General features: G+C 31.5%; 4 protein-coding genes across 8 annotated transcripts; 2 read left to right on the top strand and 2 right to left on the bottom strand.

Annotated features, from left to right (window-relative positions):
• The first annotated feature begins 658 nt into the window (after positions 1-658).
• On the top strand, positions 659-6,306 carry LOC114193576 (agamous-like MADS-box protein AGL1). Of its 2 annotated transcripts, XM_028083431.1 has the most exons (9): positions 674-807; positions 1,043-1,296; positions 3,117-3,198; positions 3,948-4,009; positions 4,090-4,189; positions 4,289-4,330; positions 4,489-4,530; positions 4,612-4,775; positions 6,029-6,306. In XM_028083431.1, the coding sequence occupies exons 2-9, from the start codon at positions 1,067-1,069 to the stop codon at positions 6,030-6,032; spliced, it is 726 nt and encodes a 241-aa protein (XP_027939232.1). In that variant the 5' UTR covers positions 674-807; positions 1,043-1,066; the 3' UTR covers positions 6,033-6,306. The 2 variants fall into 2 exon arrangements, with proteins under 2 accessions (XP_027939233.1, XP_027939232.1); XM_028083432.1 differs by lacking the exon at positions 6,029-6,306 and having other exon boundaries at positions 659-807; positions 4,612-4,779.
• Positions 6,307-7,917: 1,611 nt separating this feature from the next.
• On the bottom strand, positions 7,918-12,677 carry LOC114193491 (probable galacturonosyltransferase 15). Of its 2 annotated transcripts, none has more exons than XM_028083316.1 (6): positions 12,187-12,677; positions 10,098-10,141; positions 9,473-9,622; positions 8,783-9,364; positions 8,386-8,688; positions 7,918-8,308 (listed from the first exon to the last, which is right to left on the bottom strand). In XM_028083316.1, exons 1-6 carry the CDS (start codon positions 12,389-12,391, stop codon positions 8,009-8,011), a joined length of 1,584 nt encoding a protein of 527 aa, XP_027939117.1. In that variant the 5' UTR covers positions 12,392-12,677; the 3' UTR covers positions 7,918-8,008. The 2 variants fall into 2 exon arrangements, with proteins under 2 accessions (XP_027939117.1, XP_027939119.1); XM_028083318.1 differs by having other exon boundaries at positions 8,783-9,355.
• Positions 12,678-18,845: 6,168 nt separating this feature from the next.
• Positions 18,846-20,802, top strand: LOC114194338. 3 transcript variants are annotated; one of them, XM_028084494.1, is made up of 3 exons: positions 18,846-18,936; positions 19,038-19,124; positions 19,259-20,802. In XM_028084494.1, exons 2-3 carry the CDS (start codon positions 19,111-19,113, stop codon positions 20,313-20,315), a joined length of 1,071 nt encoding a protein of 356 aa, XP_027940295.1. In that variant the 5' UTR covers positions 18,846-18,936; positions 19,038-19,110; the 3' UTR covers positions 20,316-20,802. The 3 variants fall into 3 exon arrangements, with proteins under 3 accessions (XP_027940295.1, XP_027940298.1, XP_027940296.1); XM_028084497.1 differs by having other exon boundaries at positions 18,853-18,936; positions 19,038-19,120; XM_028084495.1 differs by lacking the exon at positions 18,846-18,936 and having other exon boundaries at positions 18,970-19,120.
• Positions 20,803-22,430: 1,628 nt separating this feature from the next.
• On the bottom strand, positions 22,431-24,459 carry LOC114194337 (protodermal factor 1-like). The gene is made up of 3 exons (XM_028084493.1): positions 24,213-24,459; positions 23,066-24,002; positions 22,431-22,976 (listed from the first exon to the last, which is right to left on the bottom strand). The coding sequence occupies exons 1-3, from the start codon at positions 24,394-24,396 to the stop codon at positions 22,646-22,648; spliced, it is 1,452 nt and encodes a 483-aa protein (XP_027940294.1). The 5' UTR covers positions 24,397-24,459; the 3' UTR covers positions 22,431-22,645.
• Between the last annotated feature and the right edge of the window lie 1,443 nt (positions 24,460-25,902).

Genomic DNA, 25,902 nt, shown 5'->3' with positions numbered 1-25,902 from the left:
TGGAACAATATATAAGGATAAAGACTTATAAACTCATTATTTTAAGGTTTTGAGTTAAAATTTATGTCAATGTCTTATGTGATTAAACTCAGGTTTCATTTGTATTTGTTCTTTTCCGGTGAAACCATTTCTATAAATCTATCTGTGTTGTCTCCAATTCTTGTAACTAGATTAAGTGGTTGTCTATAACCATTCTACTATAATTTCGCAGCATTGTAGAAGGCTTTAAATTGATTTAAAACACTTATTCTTTCTCGGTAATTGATTTAAACACAGTCGTTATTCATGAAATTGATTTAAACATCTTAAATCATATTTATAAAGTGAGAAGTGAGGTTTGAAGCAGAAGAGAAAGAGAGAGTGGATTCTAATATGTGGATAAAAGCCAAAACTCAAAATCCAAGAACCAACCTGAAGCCATGCCTCAAAAATCAAAGGGTTCCAAGTTTTTGCGTGCAAACTTATACGTTCACGTCCCTCTCAGAGACCTTGATGAATGAAACCCCACTTCATAACAAAGTCACTTTCAAAAAGACACTTTCATTGTCCCCTTCACCTTTTTCCCATACACACATCAACAAATATGAATCCCAGGCCAAGACCCTTTTTCTTTTATTCTCCAAACATCACACTTAACCCCTCACCAAATTACTATTTTCAGTGCTGTCAATGACTTGGACCCTCTTTTTTCACTCCATAAATACCTCTCTCCTAGGCCAACCCACTTCCATATTTTGCATCCTTTTTCTCTTCACTTCTATACCACAACACCAAACACCTACAAATACTCCTCTTCTCATTGCATAGGTACAACACCTACCTAGTTACAAACACACCCTTCTGTCTTTGTTCGTCTTAGGAACAACAATTTTAATATTAATATCATAGTGTGTATATATGTTCAGTAAAAATCTTCAAGCTTAATCACCATGTCTTTCGAAGCTTCTTTGGTTAATAATTTCATCCATTCTTGAAGTGACCCAAAAGGAAAAATATCTACTTTTGGTGTTTTATCTTTTCTTTTCTGATATAAACTTTCTAGGTTGTTTCAGCCAGAGAGAGAGATATGGAGTTTCCGAAGGAAGCAATATCAGAAGGGTGTTCTCAGAAGAAAAGTGGAAGAGGGAAAATAGAGATCAAGAGGATCGAGAACACCACCAATCGCCAAGTTACCTTCTGCAAACGTCGCAACGGCTTGCTCAAGAAGGCTTATGAATTGTCTGTTCTCTGTGATGCTGAAGTTGCTCTTGTTGTCTTCTCCAGCCGTGGACGCCTTTATGAATATGCCAACAACAGGTTCAATTCTCTCAAACATATTCAACACAATCTTCACACAAGTTTATGGTTTCATCATTTAAGACCTTCTCCTTCTTCTGCTTATTTTCTTTTCTTTTCTGCTGTTACATTACATCTTCATATATATATATTCATTCCTTAAACTGAAGTCAGTATTTTATGTAATTACTCTCTAAGTCTTCCCTGAGATATCTATCATTCTGTCTAGATCTTGCACTCGTTGCTCTTTCACACGTCTTCCCAGTTTAGAAGGTTGCAGATCTGTTTAAGCAATACAAATATAGACATTAAAGTGAAACTATATTTATATGTATATGTATATGTATATGTGTGTATCAGAAGAAGAGAAAGCTTTATTTAGGGTTACAAAGATTTTGCAGGCGAGGGATCTTAGCTTTCTGGTGTATGTTCTGATACAATCACCATGCTGTGATAAGCTTTACCAATCTCTCTCTCTCTTTTTCATTCTTTGTCTCTCTTAATTTCTCTCTCTACTTGTCAACCATCAAATCTTAAAAGGGTCTGCTGCACAAAGCTGTCACGCACTCAATGAACCCTTCTTGTTGTTTTCTTGCTATCGTGTCCATCTTTGACTCTTCCTTAATATTAGTACTTCTTCTACATATTTGTCAATGTATAGTGATATAACACAAGCACCTCGTCCAATTGGGAGCTAGGGTTTTACACTTTTTCACTCTTAAGTCACACCTCAATCACTTCAATTCGTTTTCACGTATCAAACAAGTTCAATTCTAATTGCATCATCGCATTACATGGTTGTGCAAAAACTGCAAATCCAGGTTATCCTCCAACTAAAAGAGGCTTTTTTGAAAAAGAGATCACTTATCTTCTGTTATAGCATCTTTTTTTTCTTTAACATCTTTAATTGTATAAGATATTAGGGTCTCCATTGCAACACAGATGAAGTGTTTTTTTCACAGGATTGGTTGTTATAAATTAGGTGCATTTTTAGTGCATAACGTTTTTCAATATCTTTAAAAGTCTGAATAAAGTTTTCATCATGAATAGGTTGTCGACAAAGTAAATGAATTTAAAGTAATAAGTATTTCTAGAGAATCGTGGAAGTCAGAAAATTTTTCCCATTTTAGTAAATTTTGTCCTTTACATAAATGGAGGAAAAGTATACTCTGGTTAGGGTTTTCCACCGAATATGGTGGTATTATCAATGTCCATAACTACTCCTCCATCAGCAAGAGTTTTCCATCTTCATCTCCATTGATCTTTTATTTTCATCCTTATCTGTATTTCTAAAAAAACGTAGAATCTTTTTAAAGAAGAACAAAAGGATTCAATGTGAAAGAGGTTAAATATCACAGAGATTAGATATTATTCTGATTTCTTTACCCTAAGTAGCTAAAAGTAACGTTATGGTAACAGATTCTAAGAATGGCTAAAGGCTAATCACTTCCCTCTTTCCCATTTATTTGTATATATTGCTTTCATCTTTTTGTGGAATAAAGCTTCGCATTCCTCACGTCAATTCTATACCCAACTCTTTCCATTATTATGAGTTTTGAACTCTTCAATTAAAGGGAAAGGTAAACTTTCACCTACTGATGCAACCATCTACCTCTTCCTGCATATTCCCAATTATCTAACTATGCTTATACATGTTATGTTAACCAGTTTGTGTTTAACCTTTAGTGGCATATGTTAAGATTACAGCCTTTTCCAATTCAAGATCATGGCTCTTTGACCTAAAAGTTTAATGTCAGAGAAGATGAGTTCATAATTTATTTGTAAAACACAGATTAATTTCTCATTTTTTTCTATGTCTCTATTTGTCGTATTGTTTGCAGTGTTAGAGGAACTATCGATAGGTACAAGAAAGCATGTGCTGCTTCCTCAAATGCAGAATCTGTCTCTGAAGCTAATACACAGGTAAATTTCATTAGTAAACAACTCAAAGAAAGTTAGAAAATGCTTTCTCTCTCTCTCTATATATATATATAACTTTATGTGGAGGTTAGATATTCTAATACTTAAGTATTAGCTCCTTAGGTCAACAGTATCTCAGATTATATGATTAGGGTTGTTATATAGAAATATTGATATTCTTTTTCATGGTAATTAATTAAATATTAAAAAATATGACATAGAGACAAAAGATTGAATAAAATGTTCGATACTTATTTCCTTTTTATCAGCAAAAAATAAATAGACATCTTATAAAATATGATAGTCAATAACTAGAGATACATGAAAGATTAAAAAAATATAGATACTTATTTATAGTTAATTAAAACTAAAACCAATTTTGAAACCATAGGCAATCTCAGGATTTTCTTTCTTTCCATCAACACCTTCTGCATCTGGCAACAAACATGATTGTGTTTGAATTAGGGATTTTTATTTTTTATTTATTTTTTTGTGAATGATGTAGTCTTTGGTCAAAAGAATATCTGTTTGAGTCTGGTGACTTAATTCCCATCATGTTGAATGATAAATTCACTGTGTTCTTTGTTTCTCTTAATAAAACGATATTAACTATTAAGTGTTAGTGAAATTATATATAAATTTCTTCTATGAATAGGTTGTCATATATATATATATATATATATATATATATATATATATATATATATATATCGTAACCTGTTGACAAACATTACACTATTTATGAACATCAGTTTTACCAGCAAGAATCATCCAAGTTAAAAAGACAAATCAGGGACATTCAGAATCTAAACAGGTAAGTTCCTTTTCTTGGAAAGTTTTTCAACAAGTCTCTCACGAAAAGATCACCGGAATTTCTTGGTTAATTAATTGCAGGCACATCCTTGGTGAAGCTCTTAGTTCTCTAAGTCTAAAGGAACTAAAGAATCTTGAGAGCAGATTGGAGAAAGGTTTGAGCAGAGTCAGATCCAGAAAGGTATTATAAAACAATTAAGCCACTAAATTGTTCATTATTTCTCTTCCAACTTATAATTTGAACTGACATAAACACACGCATGCACTCAACTTCTTTCAGCACGAGACATTGTTTGCTGATATCGAGTTCATGCAGAAGCGGGTACGTATATACTCATCATTCCTTCGATGCATCATGCTATGAAGTTTATGCTTTCCTTGCTTGTTCAAATATTCCACTAATATTTGAGAGTTATAAGATTGGTTTAATGGATTTGTACGTAATTGACTTCTTCTGATCGTATGCATGAAAAAATGCAGGAAATTGAGCTGCAAAACCACAATAATTTTCTGCGAGCTAAGGTCTCTCATCATTCTCCAAGACTTTGTATATATAGATATAATAGTGTAAGTAATATATAGTTGTTGTGATGATTGGTGCAGATAGCAGAACACGATAGAGAACAACAAGAAGAACAACATATGACAGGAAATGTGTGCGAGTCTTTACCAGCTTCACAGTCATATGACAGAAATTTCTTCCCAGTAAACCTCATAGATTCCAGTCACCAATACTCACGTCAAGACCACACTGCTCTTCAACTTGTGTAAGCACATTATTCATCTTCAGAATTCCACTGTATACATGTTTCTTAATCACTACTTAATTGTCTTTTAATGCATTATATATTTCTTTGATGGGACTTCAAAATATATTCATGGTTATTGATTTTGAAGTTTTAAAATATATTAAAATTATTTTTTAAATATTAAAGTAATGTATTTTTAATACTCAGAAAATTATAATACAAAAAAGTCAGTAAAAAAACTGGATTCATGAATAAAGCTTGAGTTTAGCAAAACAAGCTAAAGCAGCAATGATGTTTAAACCACAAACAACAATGTCATCCGTGGACATTTTTATCCTAAAAATAAATCAGTAATAATAAGTAATGTATTCTAAAGTCCTGTGTGTTTTTTTCTTTTCTTTTTTCAGTCCTTGTCACTTTTTTAATATATTATTATTCTATTTAGGAAAGTGATATTTTAATACGCAGCGACTAAAATACAACCACTTAAAATGACTAATATATTCATATTTTTAAAATTTTTAATTTAAAGTAGTATATATATATATATATAATTAAAAATAGTTGTGAAGTGAATGTTTTCTAGTCTTCAAAGTATATAATTTTGTTATATTTACACGCTTATTTTGTCAAACAGCTCAATTCTAATTTTACTTCAATTTTTGTCCTTTTTCTTTTTTTCTTCTATTTCTCTTCTCTTTTTTTCTTCCACTTAAACATATATCCCAAATTTGAGGTGCTCTTTAGTTTTTATTTTATTTCTTGATGACTTTAGGGTTTATTTAGTAAATATTTATGAATAGAGTGAAATGAAAATTTTCATAATATGTAATGACATAAACTATTTATATAGAACTTTTCTTATATAGTTTTTGTTAATTCTTCTTCTTGACTTGACTATAAGGAATTCATTAAATAGAACTTGAATTAGAAATAATTAATATTTAGTTATTGAATTTAATTTATAAAATATTTTTTAATCAAAGAATTGTTAGTTTTTCGTATTTTTTCTGTTTTGACATGTTTAAGAAGAAACTTATCCAAATATATCATCATGTTTTACTTTTAGTTCGAAGAGGAAATTTTATTATTTTATTTCTCCATATATACATATATATATATATATATATAGTATTTTTTTTAGAAGAAGTATGATTAACTCACTTAAACAAAACTATATATAGGTTATAAAATAAATTTTTTTTATCAATATTAAATATATAACACTCTTTTCTATCACTTTCTCACTTCATTTTCACCTTTTAATGCAGCTGATGAGGGATACATATCCCCAAGTTTCCTGAAGAGTGGCCTTTCGAATTTCCTCTGCTAAACTTCTTCCAATGAAAACCTTAAGAAATTAAAGCTAGAATCAGCATGTGTATTAATACATCATATGTTATATAATTAAACCTTATATAATGTATAATTTCTATATATTAAATCCTACCATATTAATCTGTGTTGTATCTTTTCGATGGCCCTACTATATAGTACCAAATGCCTCTGTTTGGAGGAGTAAACCTCAATGAAATAATTTGTGATATCACGTGAAATGTAAATAAAAAATACCAATTAATTATTTAAGCAAATTGTTTAGTCCGAGGAGACTTGTTTCTGTTTCCTTTTTATTTACATTTCGAAAACTAATTTTTGTAAATTGTACGAAAAGTAGGGATGTGAAGAAACATTATTTGTTTGACTTGTACAACTAAAAAAAGATAAAGATAAATTTGAATGTAACAAACAAGAAGATTTACTTTGATACCCTCTAAAAGTAATAATACACTAATAATGTGAATTGAAAAATAAAGAAAAATTTAAATAAAACATTAGTATTTATTTTGAATTATCAGGTGTTTTTTTGTCTTATGGATGTTATCATTCGTTTATAAATATAAAAATCAAAAATAGAAATAAAATGTAAAGTATGAAGGAAGGTGTAGATAACATGGGCTGGGATGAATTTGACACATAAGTATTATTGGGCTTTGTTTGGGCCTAATGTTTTAACAAACCCAAAACTCTCTCACGCAAGACTTGCTCCAAAGTCAAAACATAGAGCAATCAAAGAGTGTTTTTTGTTTTAAAAAAGCTATACAACGATAACCAGAAATTGTTTATGAACAAGAATAAGTCATTGAAATGAATTATCTACCTCAAATTTGTAAATTTTACACTATAAGAATTTTATAAAAGATCACTCTAATTTGAATACCATAAAATAAATGTGGTGTGTGATACATTTCAAGGTTATCATGCTATTAATTTTGTGTTCCATTGATAAAATGAGAATTACTTATTATTCTATTGGTTTGTCAATTATTTGTACCATTATATCAAACTATCATACATTTTAATACCTGTTAATATTTAAATAGGACAAGATTCACAATTTTCAGCTTTTCTATAATAAGCTTAGGCTTTTGATGCATAACAAATGCATTTTGATATAATTTATAACTCACAATTACGCTAAGAAATAGATATCTAAAATGGTTTAAAGATCAAGCCCAAAACATTAATGTCACTTCAATCTTGAAATAGAGGTAGCAAAATATATGATGTAGATCCAAATAATGAATGAGAACAATTAGAATAAATAGCTCAAATTATGAGCTGAATCACCTCTTTGAAACCCATTTCAAATCTGCAAATTCAACGATCAAATTTGAAAACACACATTTATTTTTTATATTGATTGAATTTATATATATGAACTACAATGGATGTAGAAAATAAAAAAATTAATCCATGTAAAAAGGATTTTCTTTAATAAACGTGTAAGGAATTTGGGAACCCTTGATATAAACTTAAGCCAAATAAGAATCTTAAAATCCAACAAGATACAAATGCTGTCTAGTAAGACGATTAATATCATTATTTCCAAAAGCAAAATAATTTACTGGACTATTACATTACATATACTTACATGATCACCATTCATAACTGCTGTAGCTTCTTCTGACACAGTATTTTCTTGTATACAATAAGCTATTTGTATATATATATGGACGAATGCATGGTGCAGAGACTGAAGGCAAAACCTTCTTCTCTCTTCTTTCCATGCATACGGTATACACATCATTAGAATTTTTCATCTTGTGAGACTTTCTTTTTTTCAGATTTTTCATAAAACTAATTTATTTTTTTAAATTACACAAAATATTAGTAAAAGTCCCACAGCTATGAAAAGTTCTAATAATGATTATCGGTTGTATCTGAACATCAACTTTGGATGTGTAATTTCTTCACTCTATAATGCTACATTTCCTAATAAAGTTATGGGAGAAATTTACGTATCTATTCCATAAAGTTCGAACCTCGGGTAAACCAATTTCGAGCCACGGCTTTGCTGGGCCATTGAAATGAACAACAGCAGCACCTTCCACTCTCTCTAAGCTATTGCTCATTTCTTCTTCTGATCGATGCTCATAACCCAAATCAGTGACGAGCCATGAGGAATCTACGGGCTGCACTTCACCCTCAAAAGCAATCAAAGCAGGTGCAACAACTCCAGGATTCCACAATGTCAACCCAGACTTCATGTTCTGCAAAAAATCAAATCAGAGAGATATGCATGCATGCAGTTTAATATCATCATAATCACAAAATTAACAGAACTTACAAGTTTCAACCAGTAATGGTAAGTATTAGTAATATCTGATCTCCTCCAAGCTTCAAGATCAAATATATTCACGCCAAAGAGCCATGCACACTTGTCGCAGTCAAAATTGGATGATATGATAGGATGTGAAAAGTTCAAGAAGTTGACGTATTTGTTTCCATGGCAGCAACTGTTCTCACACCATGACTTGAACACCGAACCACTCACTTTGCCATTAAGATCTACTTCCCACAAAAAAGATATGTCCTTCTGTACCACAACATCATCGTCCACCACTACAACCTTGTTCAGATCTGGAAACAACTGATGGTCCACAAAAACCACGAACCATATCAAGTTATTATACTAAGAACTTAAGACATCACAAAAAACTGATATGCTGACACCATTTAGTTACCTCAGGGATATAGAAACGGAGATGATTCAACAAGGAAAGGGTACTTGGCGTTAAAGCTTCTAAATATCTGTTATCCTCTTCATTATCCTCAAGCTCTTTCTCTTTGTAGTTGTTGTAGTAGTGCTTCCAAATTAAGTCATTAGTTTCCAGCATCTCTGTGACACCATCATTCACTTCTTTAGACCAATCATATTGGTGTAACCCTCTAACCTCAACAACTGCTGAGTTAATAGAGTTGATGGCAAACCAGGTGTGCATGGGAGTATAAGTTTTCTTGTCGGTGACAACGTGAAAGACGAATCTTCCAGGGTTGGCTGAGTTTTCGACGGTGGAAGCTACAACAACTGAAGCTGCAAGAACGTTGTCTGTTAGGAGAACTATGTGGTGAAGGGTAGGGTCAACAAGACGAGAGACATGTAGAGGAGAAGGTAGACGAGATCTGGCCATGGCGTTTACAGTGTATTCTTCAGCCAGCTTCAGACAAAGACAGTGCAAACCTTTGGGAACTCCGTGTGACGCTATGTGCCAATTAAGTGATTCCTTCTTTCTGGCTGATTGCACCTCACGTTCCATCTGTGATAGCTACGTGTACATATCAACATAATTAGTGACATTATAATACCTTCTGGTGGGTCGAAAAATTATGGAATAATTCGAATGATACGAAATTGTCTTAACAGATTTGCGTACCGTGGCTTTGGTCTTGAAAGCAAATGCCTTAAGGTCTTGTTTGGACGCCAACACTTTGACAAGCTCGTTAAATGACAGAGTTCCTCCTTCATTTGCGTTATTACCATCATTTGCCTCTGTCAGTGCTCTCGTCAACTCTTCTCTCAGTTTCTTCATGCATGCATCGTAAAAACGGGAATGTAAAATATGAGATCTCATTACTCCTTATTTTTCCATGCATACATCTCTTTCCTTTTTTACTATCAAAATTTAAATGCACTATAAACTTCATTTATTTGAAACAATATTATAAATAAAAGCATTCTTCTTCTTTTATCAAAGTGTTTAAGTTTTTCCAATCAGCTTTATAAAATATTGAGATAGCAGATAAGGATGTAAAAAGCAAGTACATTTAGGAATTTACTTCTAATTATAACATATCATCTTAAAAATTAAGACTGTAAAATTTAATTTTACGTTACAAAATAAGCCATAAAATATTAATTTCAACATTATCCAGCTAAAACGAATTAATGATAATAATTTATTAAAATAGGTTATTCAAACAATACGAATGAGCTGGTTATTGAAATAGTGATATGATACAAAAAAATCAGAAAGGATTAAAAATATAGATTGGCTCTACCAGATTGGCGTCACCTCCGCCGAAAAATGTCGATCCCACGCAATCTGCAACAATTACAATGGTCACAAAATATGAGCTCATTTTAAAGATGATTTTATCAAATCGTTCAAGGGTTATATATATATATATATATATATATATATATATATATATATATATATATATATATATATATATATATATATATATATATATATATATATTTTGAAAGATAGAATAATAGAGGGAGGGGACTTTGAAAATTGTGGGTCAACTTCCGTTTTATATAAACTCGTAAAAATAAATACATAATATGATACATTTATAATTTAGATTGTACTTAATTTGATACTAATGGAATACTATAATTATAAAAAAAATTGATTGAATTATAAAATAAATGAAAATACAAAATAAATTAAGAGAATATTCTAATATCTTTAAAGTGCTTTTGATTCTTGATGTTTAAGAAACTAAACAAATATTTGAAAGAAAAAAAAAATCTTCATTTCTCAAATTTAATGTTTAATGATTAAAATTACATATTTTTTTAAACAGTTGGAATTAATTTTTGTAAAAAAATTAAAGGATTAAGTTTTATTCTAAATTTTAGACATTTAAAGAGTAATTAATTCATAATTTAATATAATAATATCACAGGATGACTAAATAATAAAGGGAAACGTACATAAAAACACTTTATATTTTCTTTTGTAAACGCATTTTTATTTTATTGTTGATTTTAGTTAATCTTTTTAAATTGAAAATGTTGTTACAATATGTTCTGTTGATTAATCCTCCAACTTATTTTGTTTGGTTCACCAAGAAGAATTTAACAACCCCAAAAGGTTGAGACTTTTTCTTTTTGATGGATTTTCTAACAAGTGACTTTAATGGAAAATGGATCTCCATACATGTAGTTTTGCCATTGGAAGAAATGACTTTGAGAAACATGATACTTTGTTGACGAAATGGTTTATAGTATGGTTCTTTTTTTCTTCTGAAAATGTAATTATCATGAGAATTTTAGAACCATCGGAAAAAAATAAAAAATAGCTCTCATATTTTTCTATTGTTTTGACTAATATTCCATCACTTGTTTATTTTATTTTTGAAAAGCTGAAGTTTAACAAATATGTAGTAAAAAAACAATATAGAGAATAAGAAAAAAGCTCCTTTCTTCACTTTTTTTCGGTATTTTGGAAATTAGAATAATAAAACAATATGACCTAAAATGTAAAAATCAATTATTGATTTAGATTTAGTAATGATTAAGAATTATTACACATTTTAATAGTTAAAAGATAAATCTTAAGTGCACCTAATATTATAATGATTGATTTTTTTATTTCTATTCTTTCATTAAAATTAGAGTTTTACCTGACTGACATATATTAACCTTTAAAATCATTTTTTATTATTTTTTATTGAGAGTAGTACCAAAAGCATTTATAACGCTACTCCTAAATATTGAAAATTAAAGATATTCATATTCATGAAACTTAAACTATTCTTTTCACTTTTTTTTAGTAAAGAAAACATGATATTTTAAAATGCAAAAACGTATTTAAATAATACTATGATTTGAAAATATAATAACTGATTTAAAGTTTCAGCATTTTTAATTTTTACATTTTTGTATTTAAACTGTGTACAAAATCTTTTTTTAATCTAACTAAATTGAAACAAAAAATGTGAATGCATGTGTTTAAAAGCTTGAATTATACAAAACATATTTAATGCATTACAAAATAAACTTATTATTTAAAAAGTTTCTAAATAATATTATTAAAGAAATCGTTAATAGAATTTTAAAAATGCTAAATAAAAAAACATTATGTTTGACGAAGAGGAAGAAGAGAAAGAGAGAAGAAAAACAAAATAGTAAGTTTTTGCATTCATTATTTTGAAAAAAAAAGTTGAAAGAAGAGGTTTTCTCCATCATCATATGATGGTGCGGTAGGTCGTTACAGATTCGGTGGTACTTTTCTCAACACTCAAATTCATACGTACTTTACTTGTCCCACAATTACGAAACGGTTAACCGTAAAAAAAATGCAGATATAATTCAAAATTACGAGCGAAAATTGAAAAGGAGTCAGAAATTTACCAAAGGTGGAGCACGCCGCAGAAGATTCCACCACCAAAACAGCTACTCTCACAAATCCCAGCAGCAACACGATTCCGAGAGCCACCACCGTCCGGTTGGAAACCCGGCGACCGACGATGGTGTCGGCAGGAGCAGTTGTCTTTCCGGCGGATTTGGTAACAGCGACAACTCTTTTTATCTCCTTCGCAGATACATAGAACTTCATCTTCCGAATTCCATTCGCCTCTACCTAACTTTTTTCTCTTCCCTGAGTTCCTCCGATATCAAATCCGCACCAGATCTGAGCCACTTACACTCACAAGGAGATCCGCGTGTTGCATTTGCGTGATTTCACGGTTTCGATCACTTTTTTCTGTGAGGAGGACAACGAAAAGAGGATATTGAATCGAATCGAATAGAATCGAAATGAAATGAGGTTGAGTTCGTAGGGCTAAGAGAATAGTAGTAGTTGCAGACAGAGAGAACTAGAAAGCGAGTGGAAAATGCGAAAATCAAAGTCGCGGGAAATGATTATATTGCAGAGACAAGTTGGTGTTTGAGGGGTTTACAAACTTTTTTTTGCCACTGCTTTTCTCTTTATTTACTCTTTTGACACTCATTCACCGACACCTCTATCACGTGCTGTGGCCACCAATTTTTTTCTTTCAAATCTTTTTCCTATTACCACTATTTTCATCTTCTATATTTTTGATACAACTTTTTCTTTTACGATAATTCCCCTTATTTTCGATGTAATAAATGATAGTGTGATACCGAAAACTATTTACTTACAATTTTCATTAAAATTCCCAAATGATTTAGTAAGTTAAATGCTAATTTAACTAAACTTGTAAGACTATATTTTGGAAATCTAAGGTTTTAATGATGGAACAACGACAAATAAGTACTGCCAATGTACCACTTTAACTTCTTTATTATTTTCGAATCTAAAGTTGAGGTCGGTGATTCTATCTGAAAACTCCACGTGTTGTTCCATTTTTTCAATGCACAATTCTACTCTTGTAAAAACGCGCATGATGTTCTCGGGTAAAGGTAGAAAATGATCATAAGCAAAATTTAAGGGCTAAATATTTTTATTTTATTTTAGAATGAAATAAGTAGTATTATTAGTTATTACTAAAAAGATTAATACAGACATAATGATAAATTATTAAGGTTTTAAACTACTCACTTTTATTTTCTTTTCATAAGATATACCTATCTTGTAGAAACTATCCAAATTTATATTCAGAAAATATAATACATATTTATAATATTAAACAACATTTTAAATTTCTGGCATGTAAAGAAATATTTTAAACTGGTTGGAAATTTTTATAATTACTTGAAGTTGCAAATTGATTGTCGCGAGCTCTACAAATTGGCATGGATTTTATCAATGTTCTAGTAATTAACAATTGAGTTTTGGATGGAGATATGAGAAGGAATCTATATACCTCTTAGGTGTACAGAAACATATCTGAACTTAAAGCTATTTCCAAAAAAAAAAACTTCCGTAATTTATAAAATTGTACTGGATAAACTTTTATTTTAAAAATAATCAATATTTCAACGCGTACACAAACCTACTTTTCCAAACACCTATATCTATTCATTTTAATTGTTATTTATTAAAAATGATGATATAAATATTTAAATTTTTAATAATAAACATTAAACTCTTTAATTCAATAAATAATGAAACTAGACACATGAATAAGGTTGTTAAAATAAGCCCAACTTAACGAATTAATCACTATTAAGTGTGATTTAAAAAATAATTAACTTAATACAAATAAGTTTTTTTAGAGTAATTCGTTTGATTGATCAAAGTTAAGTAAGCTAATGAGCTCATTGTTCATTATTTATTCTTTTATACATTAATCGAGGGTTATCTTTTATATTATACAAATGTTGAATTAATAGAATTATTTAGTTATTTTTTAAAGTGCTTAATTGTTATTTTGTAGTATTTTAATCAATTTCAGAATAATATTAAACTTCTGTCTGCTTTTATCAATCTTTATTTATTTTAAGTACACATATTATGAATGTAGGAGACACTAACATAATTGTTTCGTGTAATGTTTAGACTTTTAAATAATAATAATAATAACAATAATATATTATAAAAGACATAGTGAGTGTGGGTTAGATCTTACTACACTGGGGTTTTATCCCAACCAAAGAAAAAAGATTACTATTAATGCGTGCTCAGCTATTTTTTGAAAAATCGTAGAGTTCTAAAACTTGTGGTAAGTGGTAGTGATTGTATACCTAAAAAACTAGATAGTGCTGCAATCTATCTTACAAGTTTTTACGGATTAAAACCGCAAACTTTTTATAGTATAATTTTTTTTGACAAATTGAATTGTGATAACAATTCTAAAATCAATTCTTTATTTTTATAATTTTATTTTTATTTTTTTCTATATCGCTTAATGTGAATTTTAGTGAATACTCATTTAAGAACTAACACTATGTAATAACGAGAGAAAGAAAATAATAATAAATAATAAAATAAGTAATTTGGTGTAAAAATATAAAGAAAGTTTGCTATTGTTTTTTTCGATTCCGCTTCTTCCTTTTTTATGTTAATAATTACAATAATATGTAGAATTAGGTATATGGTTTTGAGTTGAAAGATAGTTCACTTTATTTGCAAAAGGTTGGAATTAACCGAAATGTTATTTCATTTAAACAAATCTATTTTATCTAATTTGTTTAACAGGAGAGTTGAAAGTCTCGTTAAATAAAAATGAAAACGTTTAATAATATCTAAAAAAAAAGAGCTACAAACATTAAAATATTTTATGTTGGAAGTGTTGTTAAGTTTCTAAAATATCATATCTCACAAGTGATAAATCTTCTAATCTTCCACAACAACAACAAAAAATCAACACTAATATCAAAATTGATGATTTATCTGATATCATTATAATAAAAAATAAATTCAATATCCTTACCACCAACCATGCAACAATTATTTGGTTCAAATAATGTTTAGTGTGTGATTTAGATTACTAAATATTTGGATAATTATTATTTAGCTTTTGATAATATATTTAGCGATTTGAATATTTATATTTTCTTATGTAAAATGTTAAGGATATTTACTATAACTTGTGAATTTGTGATGGAGTTTTTTTTTTTCGATTGATTAATATATATTTTTTAAATATGAGATAAATGTATAACTTGATGTAGTTTTTTTCAGCCCAACTAATACGTATTACTGCTAAATTTAAATTTTGGAAATCAGCTTATGTTTATTTATTTGGTTAAGCACAAAATTAAGTGAGCTAACTTTATATTTACGACCTAATTTATGTTTATCTTTCTATTTAATTAAGGGTATAATTCCCCTTTTACTCTATCCCAATCCAATATATTAATATGTGAAAAAGAAAGGGGCTTGAAAAAAATTACTTCTGACACGTTGAAAAGTAAATAAAGAAAAACATGCAACGAAATTTTGGTTTTGCTCTGTTTTTTAATTTTGGTTTTGCTTTTTTATTATTGTCAAAACTTACAAAGCTTATGAAAATAATATAACATTAACATAAAATTATTTTCAATATAACATCAAAAGAGTAGGATGTCATTTTCTTTTTCAAAATCTTATTTTAGTCATCGACTTATGTCAATTGATTTTTACTTTTGAAAATATATAACGATTAGATTATTTATGTTAATAACATTCTAGAAACATTAAACATGTATCATGTGTTATTTTGTATTTTTTTTCTAATTTTATTTTATTTTTAACTTTTCAGGTCAGATGTCGAATTAATATTGTGTCATACGATACTTTTATTTAGTGTAACATGATAAAGTGATATCATTAACTTAATCTCAATTTAATCATATATTTATTATTTTAGTCTCAATTTAGTTTTTATATTTATTATGACTCAATATTAATTTAGTTTCAAATTTTCTTAAAAGTAAACCAATTGCATCAATTTTCAAATTGATAAAAAATTTAATTTTTATATAAATATATATTAATAATTTTATTAAAATTTATATTTTTATTAGATTAAATTGAATTTATATTTTTTATTTAACTTAATTTAAATTTTGTTTTAAAATTATAAAATTAAATTTATTTCAAATTTATTACATCATACTTTAATATTTTTTATTTGAATTTATATTTTAAATAATTATATGTAGATTATTTGAACTATAGAAATATAAATTTCAAATATAGTTGAAATAAGTATATTTAAAAAACGAGGTCACGTGTTATTTGAAAAATATATACATTTAAAAAATTAAATTCAGATTTAAAAACAAAAATAAAGACGAATTAAACTAAATAATTTCGAGTTTGGTTATGTTATGTTATTAGTGGACAAACGTAAATTTGGTCATTCACATAAAAAAAACAACAAAAATTTAGGAAAATCGTTTTGATTTCTTTCACAAATTTTGAAATTTTGTTTAACAGATTTATGTAGGGGTGGTAATGCAGGCCGGCCCGTTCCGTTTAGGTCCGCCACGCATAAGGCCCGCCACGCATAAGGCCCGCCACGCATAAGGCCCGCTCCGCCCCGCACATTTTCTTTGGGTCGCATATTCTGGCCCGCCCCGCATATATGTTGGTCCGCAGACTTGCGGGGCAGCCCGCTTTTTTTTAAAATTTTTTCTTTTATGATAAAACTTTCAATGTTTAAAAATTGTGAAACTTTAAGAAGTTCACAAAATTAAGTAAAGATTTTGGGGGAATTAGATGATAAATTGATAATTCAACATTTTCATCATATTCAAACTATGACATACACAATGTATTATTTAAATTTTAGCACATTAAAAACTACAATAATACTTGTCTTTTCCAGTTATACAAGAATTTGAAATGTTAATGCAAGAGTCCATAAAAGAAGTAATTAATATATACAAGTGTAAGTTTTTTTTTTTTTAATTTTATACGGGCTTGCGGGCCGCGGGCCTATGCGAGCTGAGCCCACGCGGACCGAGCCCGCGCAGGCCTGCGGACTCACTATTCTAGCCTGCCCCGCGTTTTTTCTGCAGGTCTGCGGGCCAGACCCTAATTGACATCCCTATATTTATGTGAAAGCACATCTTTAATTGCTACAATTTAATAAATCATCTTAAATACCTACAATGTTTAAATAGTGATGATACAAAAGGACTTGTTTATTCAAAAAGCATGCATAACTCAATACATGTGACACATATTCATAATTTATCTTAATACCTAACTCAGACAAATGTAATAAAATTTCGAATTAAAAAGTTTTCTTAGAAAACTAAAAACTAATTAAAAAAAAATAGATTTTATAAAAGTAGTTGAAACAGTGAACTAAATAGTGTATAGCAATGTCCACCAATTCTAAAGTATAAATCTAAAGAAACAGTTACACTTACTCAACTTCTAAGCATTGATGCAATATCTTTCTCAAATTGCTTATATCACATTAACACTTCTCCGATTGGTAGGTTCAGTAACTATCTTATTAATTCTTTATTTAAAATAATTCAATGAATTCATAAATATTTTTTCTCTTTCTTTTTTATGACCACAAAAATTGTTACTGAAAACTCTCATTTGATATGATTATATCTTTTTGAAAGTTTCACATCAACTAAGATAGAACAAATTTTATAGTATATAGAGGTGTAAATCTTACATGTCAATTTTGTAGGATTGAATTAGACTTAAAACTCACTTCTAACATGATATGTCAAGTTAGAACCAATCATAGTAAACTTTAGTATATAAGTAAGATACAAATCTCACCTTACAAGTCAGTTTTGTTAGATTAAATTAGATTTAAAATCCACTTCTAACATTTACTATAGTCAAAATCATTTCATGCAAACTTATAAATCATTTTCTCACTTTCTCCTATTAAATCGGAACCGCCCTTTGCATTTTATTTACAATAATATATTTTTTTGACAAATATTTTATTTATAAAGTTGACAAAGTTATTAAATAGAATAATTTTTTATTTTTTTATAAAAGTTATAAAAATAAAATAATAAAATTGTAAGTTTTTTTATTAAAAATATTATTTTGTTAAAATATATGTTATGTAAAAGAACAAAAAATGGAATTTGCTTTATAGTTTCAGAAAAAAAAAAATAAAAACATAAGAAAAGGAGGAACGTGATGGAGAGGACACAAAGTCAAAAGGCAAAATTTGTGGAGTAAAACATGCACATGATTGAGGAATTTCTTTGTCTTTGGTGCTTCTGTTAAGTAACACAGAACATGCCACTTTCCGTTGGGCCCACCGCTGGCCCACTAAACGGTTAAGTAGTCCCTGTCTCCACACTCCAATACATTTATAATTGGGTTTCTTCCTGCACCCCAAGATTTCTTTTGTAGCTCCAAACTTTTCAACTGTTCCACTTCTGCCCTACAGAAAATTAAAAAGTATTTGTATACAGTAAGTCTTTGCCTTAGCTGGGCCTATGATGGCATGTTCAGCCCAATAACTATTTTACATAAGTATATTTTAATAAACTTTGTGTATAAGATCGTGGTTTCTCTAACTCAATTAAAAATGCTTACAATTTTTATATAAAATCAAACACTTAAAATATTTAAGTTTTGTATTATAATTTAAAAATATTATTAAAAATAAAATGATTTTTTTTTAACGATCCAAGACATTTTTAGATCTCGTGGACAACTCCGATGTCGCCACCTTTCTCTGACGTTAATTGTTGTTTTTTTATTCACTTTGTCCCATTGCAGATGTGGATCCACTGCAGTTAGAAGATAAGTGCAGGGTACGCAGTTAAATCTCTCACAATCAATTTTCTATTTAATTTTTCTATATCTATTTTATTTAAGTTAAACGACTCTGAGTGCAAATAACTCAACATTTCAGCTATTCATCCAATGGACTTACTTTGCGCTTGGAGATTCAACAATTGCAGCTTATAGATTGTGGAGTTTCGCGCATGATTCCATGTGAGTATGTGTTCGACACTGTAGACTGATTTGAATGTTGCAGTTGATTTTGAATCGACCCTTCACGGTTTTTCAGCCCTCTAAGTTAATTTTTCTAAAATGTTGATCTTTTCCACTCTCTGTCATCCCTTCTTGCAGCATGTTGAAGCGTGGATACAAACCAAATCCATGGAGTGGCGCTCTCAATTGCCGGGTCCCTGTTTTTCTCATGTTTCTTACATTGATGCTAGTGTTAGTGGTTTTCTTTTTAGTATTTCATAATGATAGCGATGGTGCTAATCCCAGTTTAGCTTATGAACGTCCTAATAAAAAATGGAATAGCTTTGACTCGTTGGTGCATTTGCATCCCACAAAAGAGTTCCGGAATGGAACTGATTTGATATGGCAAGTGCCTGAATCACCGAAAGGTGTTCTCTTTCTGGCTCATGGATGCGATGGCAGGGCCCTCAACTTTTGGGACAAGTCCCCTGAATGCCCTGATTGCATTGGTTTACCTGAAGAAAGGTTGCTTGTACTCCATGGCCTTGCCCAAGGTTTTGCTGTTATTACAATTTCAAGTGCTCAGAGATGTTGGACTTTTGGCAAAGAGGTGTTGGTTGTTAAAGACATTATAGAATGGTGGAGTGGTAGAAGTAAGCTTGAGAAGCTTCCCCTTGTGGCTTTGGGTGCTTCTTCTGGAGGGTATTTTGTTTCGGTGCTTGCCACTGCTATGAAGTTTAGTAGTATCGTGATCATGATTGCGGAGGGGATGTTTGAGCAAATTGAAATTAGAGGGGACTACCCACCTACCCTTTTTGTTCACATGCCCAAAGATCTTTACAGGCAGCAGAAAATAGATGAGTATGTAGAGGTTCTAAAAGATAGAGGGACTGATGTTGGTGTTGTTGAATGTTTGGAATTCCCGTTGTCACCCAATACTTTAGCTGATAGAATTCCAGGGCTTGATCTGCCTCTTTCTAGAAAGATATTCGAGTTATTTCAGGAAAAGAGCTTTATTGATAAAAATGGTTACATGAAGAAAGATGGGCGTAAAACCAAATGGAAAAAGGCTCTTCAGGAGAAGAAAACTCTTCTGCTGGATAATAATCTGGTCTCTCATGTCCAAGAGGAGCTAAACCTTGCATTTGCTTACCATGAGATGACTAGCTTGCATTCTGACCAAATTTTTAAATGGTTTGAATCTCACATGAGCTGATCAAAACTTTCCTGTACTGAAACCACTTGAATATGATGGACCTATCCTTCTTCTCAATTTTTTTTTTCTGAAATTCAATCAGAGATCCATTGACTTCGTGTAAAAACTGTTACAGTGGTTTCTTATCAGATACCAAGTCTGAAGGGCCGAACTTTCTTAATTGGGTGTGACTTGTGAAAGGTATGACTCTGAACCTTTGCACCAATCCCTTTGTACTTTAGCAAGCAGTATGCTGAATGTTATCCTAGATTTGGTTAAAATTGTAATATTTCTACCACTTTTCTTGAGATTTGAGGCACCAATCCTGGGTTAATCTTTGAAATTTGAATACTCTAGTGGAGTTGCGTTTAAAATTACCCTTTTGTAATATGGCTGTCAAATTATGAGCCTGACCCTGCAAGCTTGACTACTAGACTTATTTGTCCTATGATCTAAACCCAAGTTGACATCTATAACTGGTGAAAAATGTGGAAATATTTGTACGATACATTTATAATGTGAAAGGCTAACATAATGTTGAATAAGAAAGGAAATTAATTTAATTGAAAGAAATTCTGCAGGAGTGCTTATAATTTTTTAGAATGATGCGGGGTGGAAAGGAGAAAAATTATACAAGATAGTAAAGGATGACATTGTTTGGAATTTGAATGTTTAGAAAGGACACCCAAAATGAATGAATTTCACTGCTCTCTGTTCCTACCCTTCCTTTTACCCTCCAAGTTGACAGGGAGGGGGAGAGGATGGACAGGTAATAAAGTTTCTTTTTCTTTAAATCCAAAGGTTTAAGGTTTTTGAAATAAGGGAGCATGGGAACAATAAACATGTAATTCTTGTAATTCTTTTCACTTCCACAGGAACTATGAATTGAAACTTTCTTCCCTTTTATCAGTTAACATCCAAATTATTGCCATGATCTGGTGCTGTTGTTGTTCCTGTAAGTGGAGGTTCTAAGCTCAGGAATACTCCTGAAAAACAGCATTTATGTGGCTCAAAACACTGTATTTACAATTTGACTACCTTAGAGACTTCATACCATTGTTGGTCATCTTACACATTCAACAGCTTTTGGGGCTTCAAAGTTACATGCACATTGGGATTTTAAAGTTAAAAGTTTTCAGCTCATTCGGATAAACTAATATAAATGTTTTGCGAAAAGTACAATCTAACTTTTCAATTTTTTCTGCTCCTCGTCTCCCAAAACGTATCTAACTAATATGGTTTTTTATATAGAGTTTTGAATTAAAAAAAAAAAAACATAGAAAATGATGCATGTTTTTTTTTTTTTTTTTATATTCCTTACATCAACACAAGTGTGTGTGTTTGTATATATGTACACAAGCAATTTTCCATTCTTACGAAGTACTCTAATGTAGTAGAGGTGTTTTAAGATCTCAGTTATTATCTTTATCAATATTTGGTAAGTCGCATAAGCGTGTAGGGTTTTGCCTGCGTGTTTGTGTTTTACAAATATAATAAATCTTTCTACATTACACCGGGAAGACTACCCTCCTTTTATAGTCTTTACCTACCAATGCAATTGTTGTGGACCATTTCCACAGCCTTGTACACTTCCCGTTGAGGCACTTAAAAGGCATTAATTAGAGCCCACATGACGCTTTAATCCTTCCTCTGCCACTATAACTCATCATTCCCAATTCACATAGGAGCACCATTGCTAGCATCTTGGTCCATATGTTGCTTTTGTTTTTTTTTGTACTTACTGGCAAGAAAACCATTCTCCCTTGCACTTCATTAGGAAACAGTTCTAGACAAATTCATACTTTATATTGTGAACCGTGCTCATGTTTCTAAGACTCCTTAAATCGTTCTTATAAATTGAATGCAATTCATGTTTCATGAAGAATCAACATTTCTAGTATAGGCCTAGTTCTAGATTAAACTTTATGGATAATCAATTTCCTTTATAGATTATGCATATCCTTATTTTTGACCTTTCTTTGATGAGAAGGTGATGTACCCCTTTAGTGGTGAGAGTTCTGTGCAGTAACCTAAAACAATCGTCAGTTTTTATATGATGAATAATATCGCAGTTCTGATTATGCCTTCCGTTTCAGCCGAGTTGATGAGATTGTTATATAATGAAAATTATCTGGCTTAATAAGAACTTAACATTTTATCATATATAGTGAAAAGAAATAACGATATTTTAATTTTATTACAAAATAAGGAACCATAAAGGCTAACATGAACTTGAAAAGTAAAACGATATCCATCCTACACATGATAAGAACCTAAATAACACACTCTTAGGAGTCTTGGATATTACATTCTTAACAAAATAAACTGACACACGAGCCAAATTAACTGTATCATGGTCGAGGCTTCATTCGCCCCTCATTGGCCATCCTGAAGAGGTTGGCTTGTGCTGCTGCATCCTTGTTTGAGCGGAGAGATGCTACAAAACTGTCTCTGACTTGCTGGGTTGTATAAGGGAACCTGTTGTTCACCAAGGAGTTAAGAAAGGAAGCTGTACCTTCTCTGTAGAGTGCTCCTAGTCCATCAGTTCTGGTGTTGGAAAGTGCTTGTGGCAAGCTGAGACTGGCACCAAAAGCTGGTACGTTAGAGACACCGAATACATGGCCTAAGGTTCCCCACCAGCCTAGCAATCCCCAGATGAGTCCTGGGTGAGTACTCCAGTAGCTGCAATTTAGAGGAAAATTCATTGGTTACTTAACTGTATCTGTATGTCATATGATAGTTTACCGTGCAATGTAATGAAGAGAACTTACTTGCATGTACCAGTGAAAGGAGTTGGCGAAGGAAGGTAAGGGGGAGTGGAGGGGATAGTGGGGGAGCCGGGGTCAATAGGGACTGAAGGTGGGCTCACAGTGACTGGGGGGCTACCACCTCCATAAGTTGGTGGTGAGTTGTAGTACCCACTACCTCCTGATGGAGGGTTTGATGGTGTTGAAGGGGTTGATGGGGTCGTTGGGACTGAGGGTGTTGGAGTAGAGGGTTCTTGTGGTGGAGTTCCACAATTGCTACCATCAGGTGGCGATGGGGTTGGATTGTAACTTCCACCACCCTCAGGTGGCGATGGGGTTGGATCATAGCTTCCACCACCGGGGGGAGTTGATGGGGTTGGATTGTAATATCCACCACCTGTGGGTGGTGATGGGGTTGGGTCATAACTTCCACCACTAGGGGGAGTTGATGGAGTTGGATTGTAGCTTCCACCATCAGGAGGAGTTGATGGGGTTGGATTGTAACTTCCACTTCCACCACCATCTGTGGGTGGTGATGGGGTTGGGTCATAGCTTCCACCACCTGGAGGAGTTGATGGGGTTGGATTGTAACTTCCACTTCCACCACCATCTGTGGGTGGTGATGGGGTTGGGTCATAGCTTCCACCACCTGGAGGAGTTGATGGAGTTGGATTGTAACTTCCATCACCACCTGTGGGTGGTGATGGGGTTGGATTGTAGCTTCCACCACCACCACCTGAGGGTGGTGATGGAGTTGGATCATAGCTTCCACCACCACCTGGGGGAGTGCATGGGGTTGGAGTGGAACTTCCTCCACCTCCATGTGATGGGGATTCATGATGTGATGGGGATCCGTGATGTGATGGACTTCCATGATGAGAGTGTGATCCATGATGATGTGAATGTGGTGTGCTTCCATGACCACTGCCTCCAGAGCCATGAGATGGAGAGCAGTATGAACCTTCAAGAAGTGAAAGCAAGGTATAATATTAGATTAGAAAGTTAAACGTCAAAGTAGTGTCTTTATGAGCTTTTGATCATTTCATACTTCAAATTTGAATGTAAATGGCCTACTGTAGCTATCAGGGAAAACTGAAGAGCTGGTTAATGATATGTTTATATATTTTGCATAAACAATGAAACAAAAAGTATTATTCGGTTAGAGAATTACACAGAGAGTTTGATGAATTTGTGGGAGAACCTCCTTGTGCATGTGGACCTGGAGAGTGGTTGTTCTTCTGGTCCTCAACGGGGGTAGTGGAACACATCACAGGGATGACAAGGTGCTGGGAAAGCACCCCAACTAGCAATGTGAAGATAGTGATAGAAGTAGGACTATGTTTTTTCCTACCCATTATCACTGACTGCTTAGAACACTCTGAGAAAGAAGAGAAGGGAAGGTTTGAGTGTGGAGAAGGGAGTGAAGTGGGAATGATATATATAAAATGGTTCACAGAGTGGAGTAAATATTAGCAGGTGGAAGAGTATGAGAGTTAGTTGATGTTTTGCAGGTGCATTTACTCCATATTTACTACTACTTCATGCAATAATGCCTGAATTTTCTAAAATAGCCTTAAACGCTGGACGTGAATTCAGTTCAACACGTACCCCTATGATGTGCACTCTCTCATAACTACGGCGTTATTTCTTGTCGATTCATGAGCTTCAGCTGGATTGAACTGAAATTACTCATTAGCTTGGTGTGTGTATTTGGCATATAATGCTACAAATTACATCCATGCTATGCTTACTCAAAAAGAGTTTATATTCTGAAAGTTAAGTAAGTGCTATATCTTTCTTTATCTTTCAATAAATCAAAGTCTTGATAGAGAAATCTCCATAACCCCATGCATTTATTGGGGCAGATATACCCATGAAAGATTTTAGGTATTTATAATAGCACTCTCAAAATTTTCTGGGTTAATTGTATTATCATTTGTATAATAAGATGTACACAAATACCTAGTCATATGTATAAGATGTATTCTATACTCCCATGTCTTCATATAGATATATGAAACTAAGCTTGTTGTAACTTACCAATTTCTTGTATAAAGTAGGAAAATAAAGATACATTTGTCGTTGATATGATGGATATGTGGTACATAATTTCATCTTTTTTTGTTTTCACTTTACATAGATACCTACCTTACAGAAGTAGTTTTGTTGGATGCATATTTGACTTGGTATTCACAGTGATCACTGTTTACTATTCTGTGTTCCATGTCAAGTACATAAATGGTAATGAACACCGGTATACTGATATTTATTAAAACGTATGTTTATTTATGTTTTTTTCATTCTGCACAGCAACAAAAAATTCCTATTTAACTAAGGCAATTAAAAGGATAAAAAAAATCCAAATGTGTAAAACTAGAAGTGAGTCATTTCGAACTAAATGAGAATGGCAGAGGGTAGGTGAGTTTACTAAAATATGTGGGGAGAGTAGTGAATACGAGTGCCCTCTTCCCTTCTTTTTTGCCGGTAAGATTACAAGCTGTCATCACATTTTCATGAAAGTATCATTAATCAAACATCGCTTTTAATTTCCACATTACATACTTGTTTATGTATACTAATCGGGTCATTATGATATTGTGATTGTAAGACATTCCATTTTTATGGTATTTTTGCTGTAGTAGAAATACGTGTATATACACAACTATAATGTATTATAAGTACTTAAAATAACAATGACCTTATGTTATGTAAGGTTTGTGTGTATATCTGTAAACCTGCATTAGAACCTGTCAACTGTTAAAAAGATAAGTACTTGCTGATAATACAAACATAAATGTGTAGCTTATATATGAGCAAAACAAGTTGACATTGTAGGCAAAGATACAAACGACAAAGGTGTT

Source organism: Vigna unguiculata, chromosome 8, assembly GCF_004118075.2.
Source record: "Vigna unguiculata cultivar IT97K-499-35 chromosome 8, ASM411807v1, whole genome shotgun sequence".
Taxonomy (NCBI): domain Eukaryota; kingdom Viridiplantae; phylum Streptophyta; class Magnoliopsida; order Fabales; family Fabaceae; genus Vigna; species Vigna unguiculata.
Note: the sequence above shows the minus strand (reverse complement) of the source record. Positions and strands in the feature narration are given on the sequence as shown.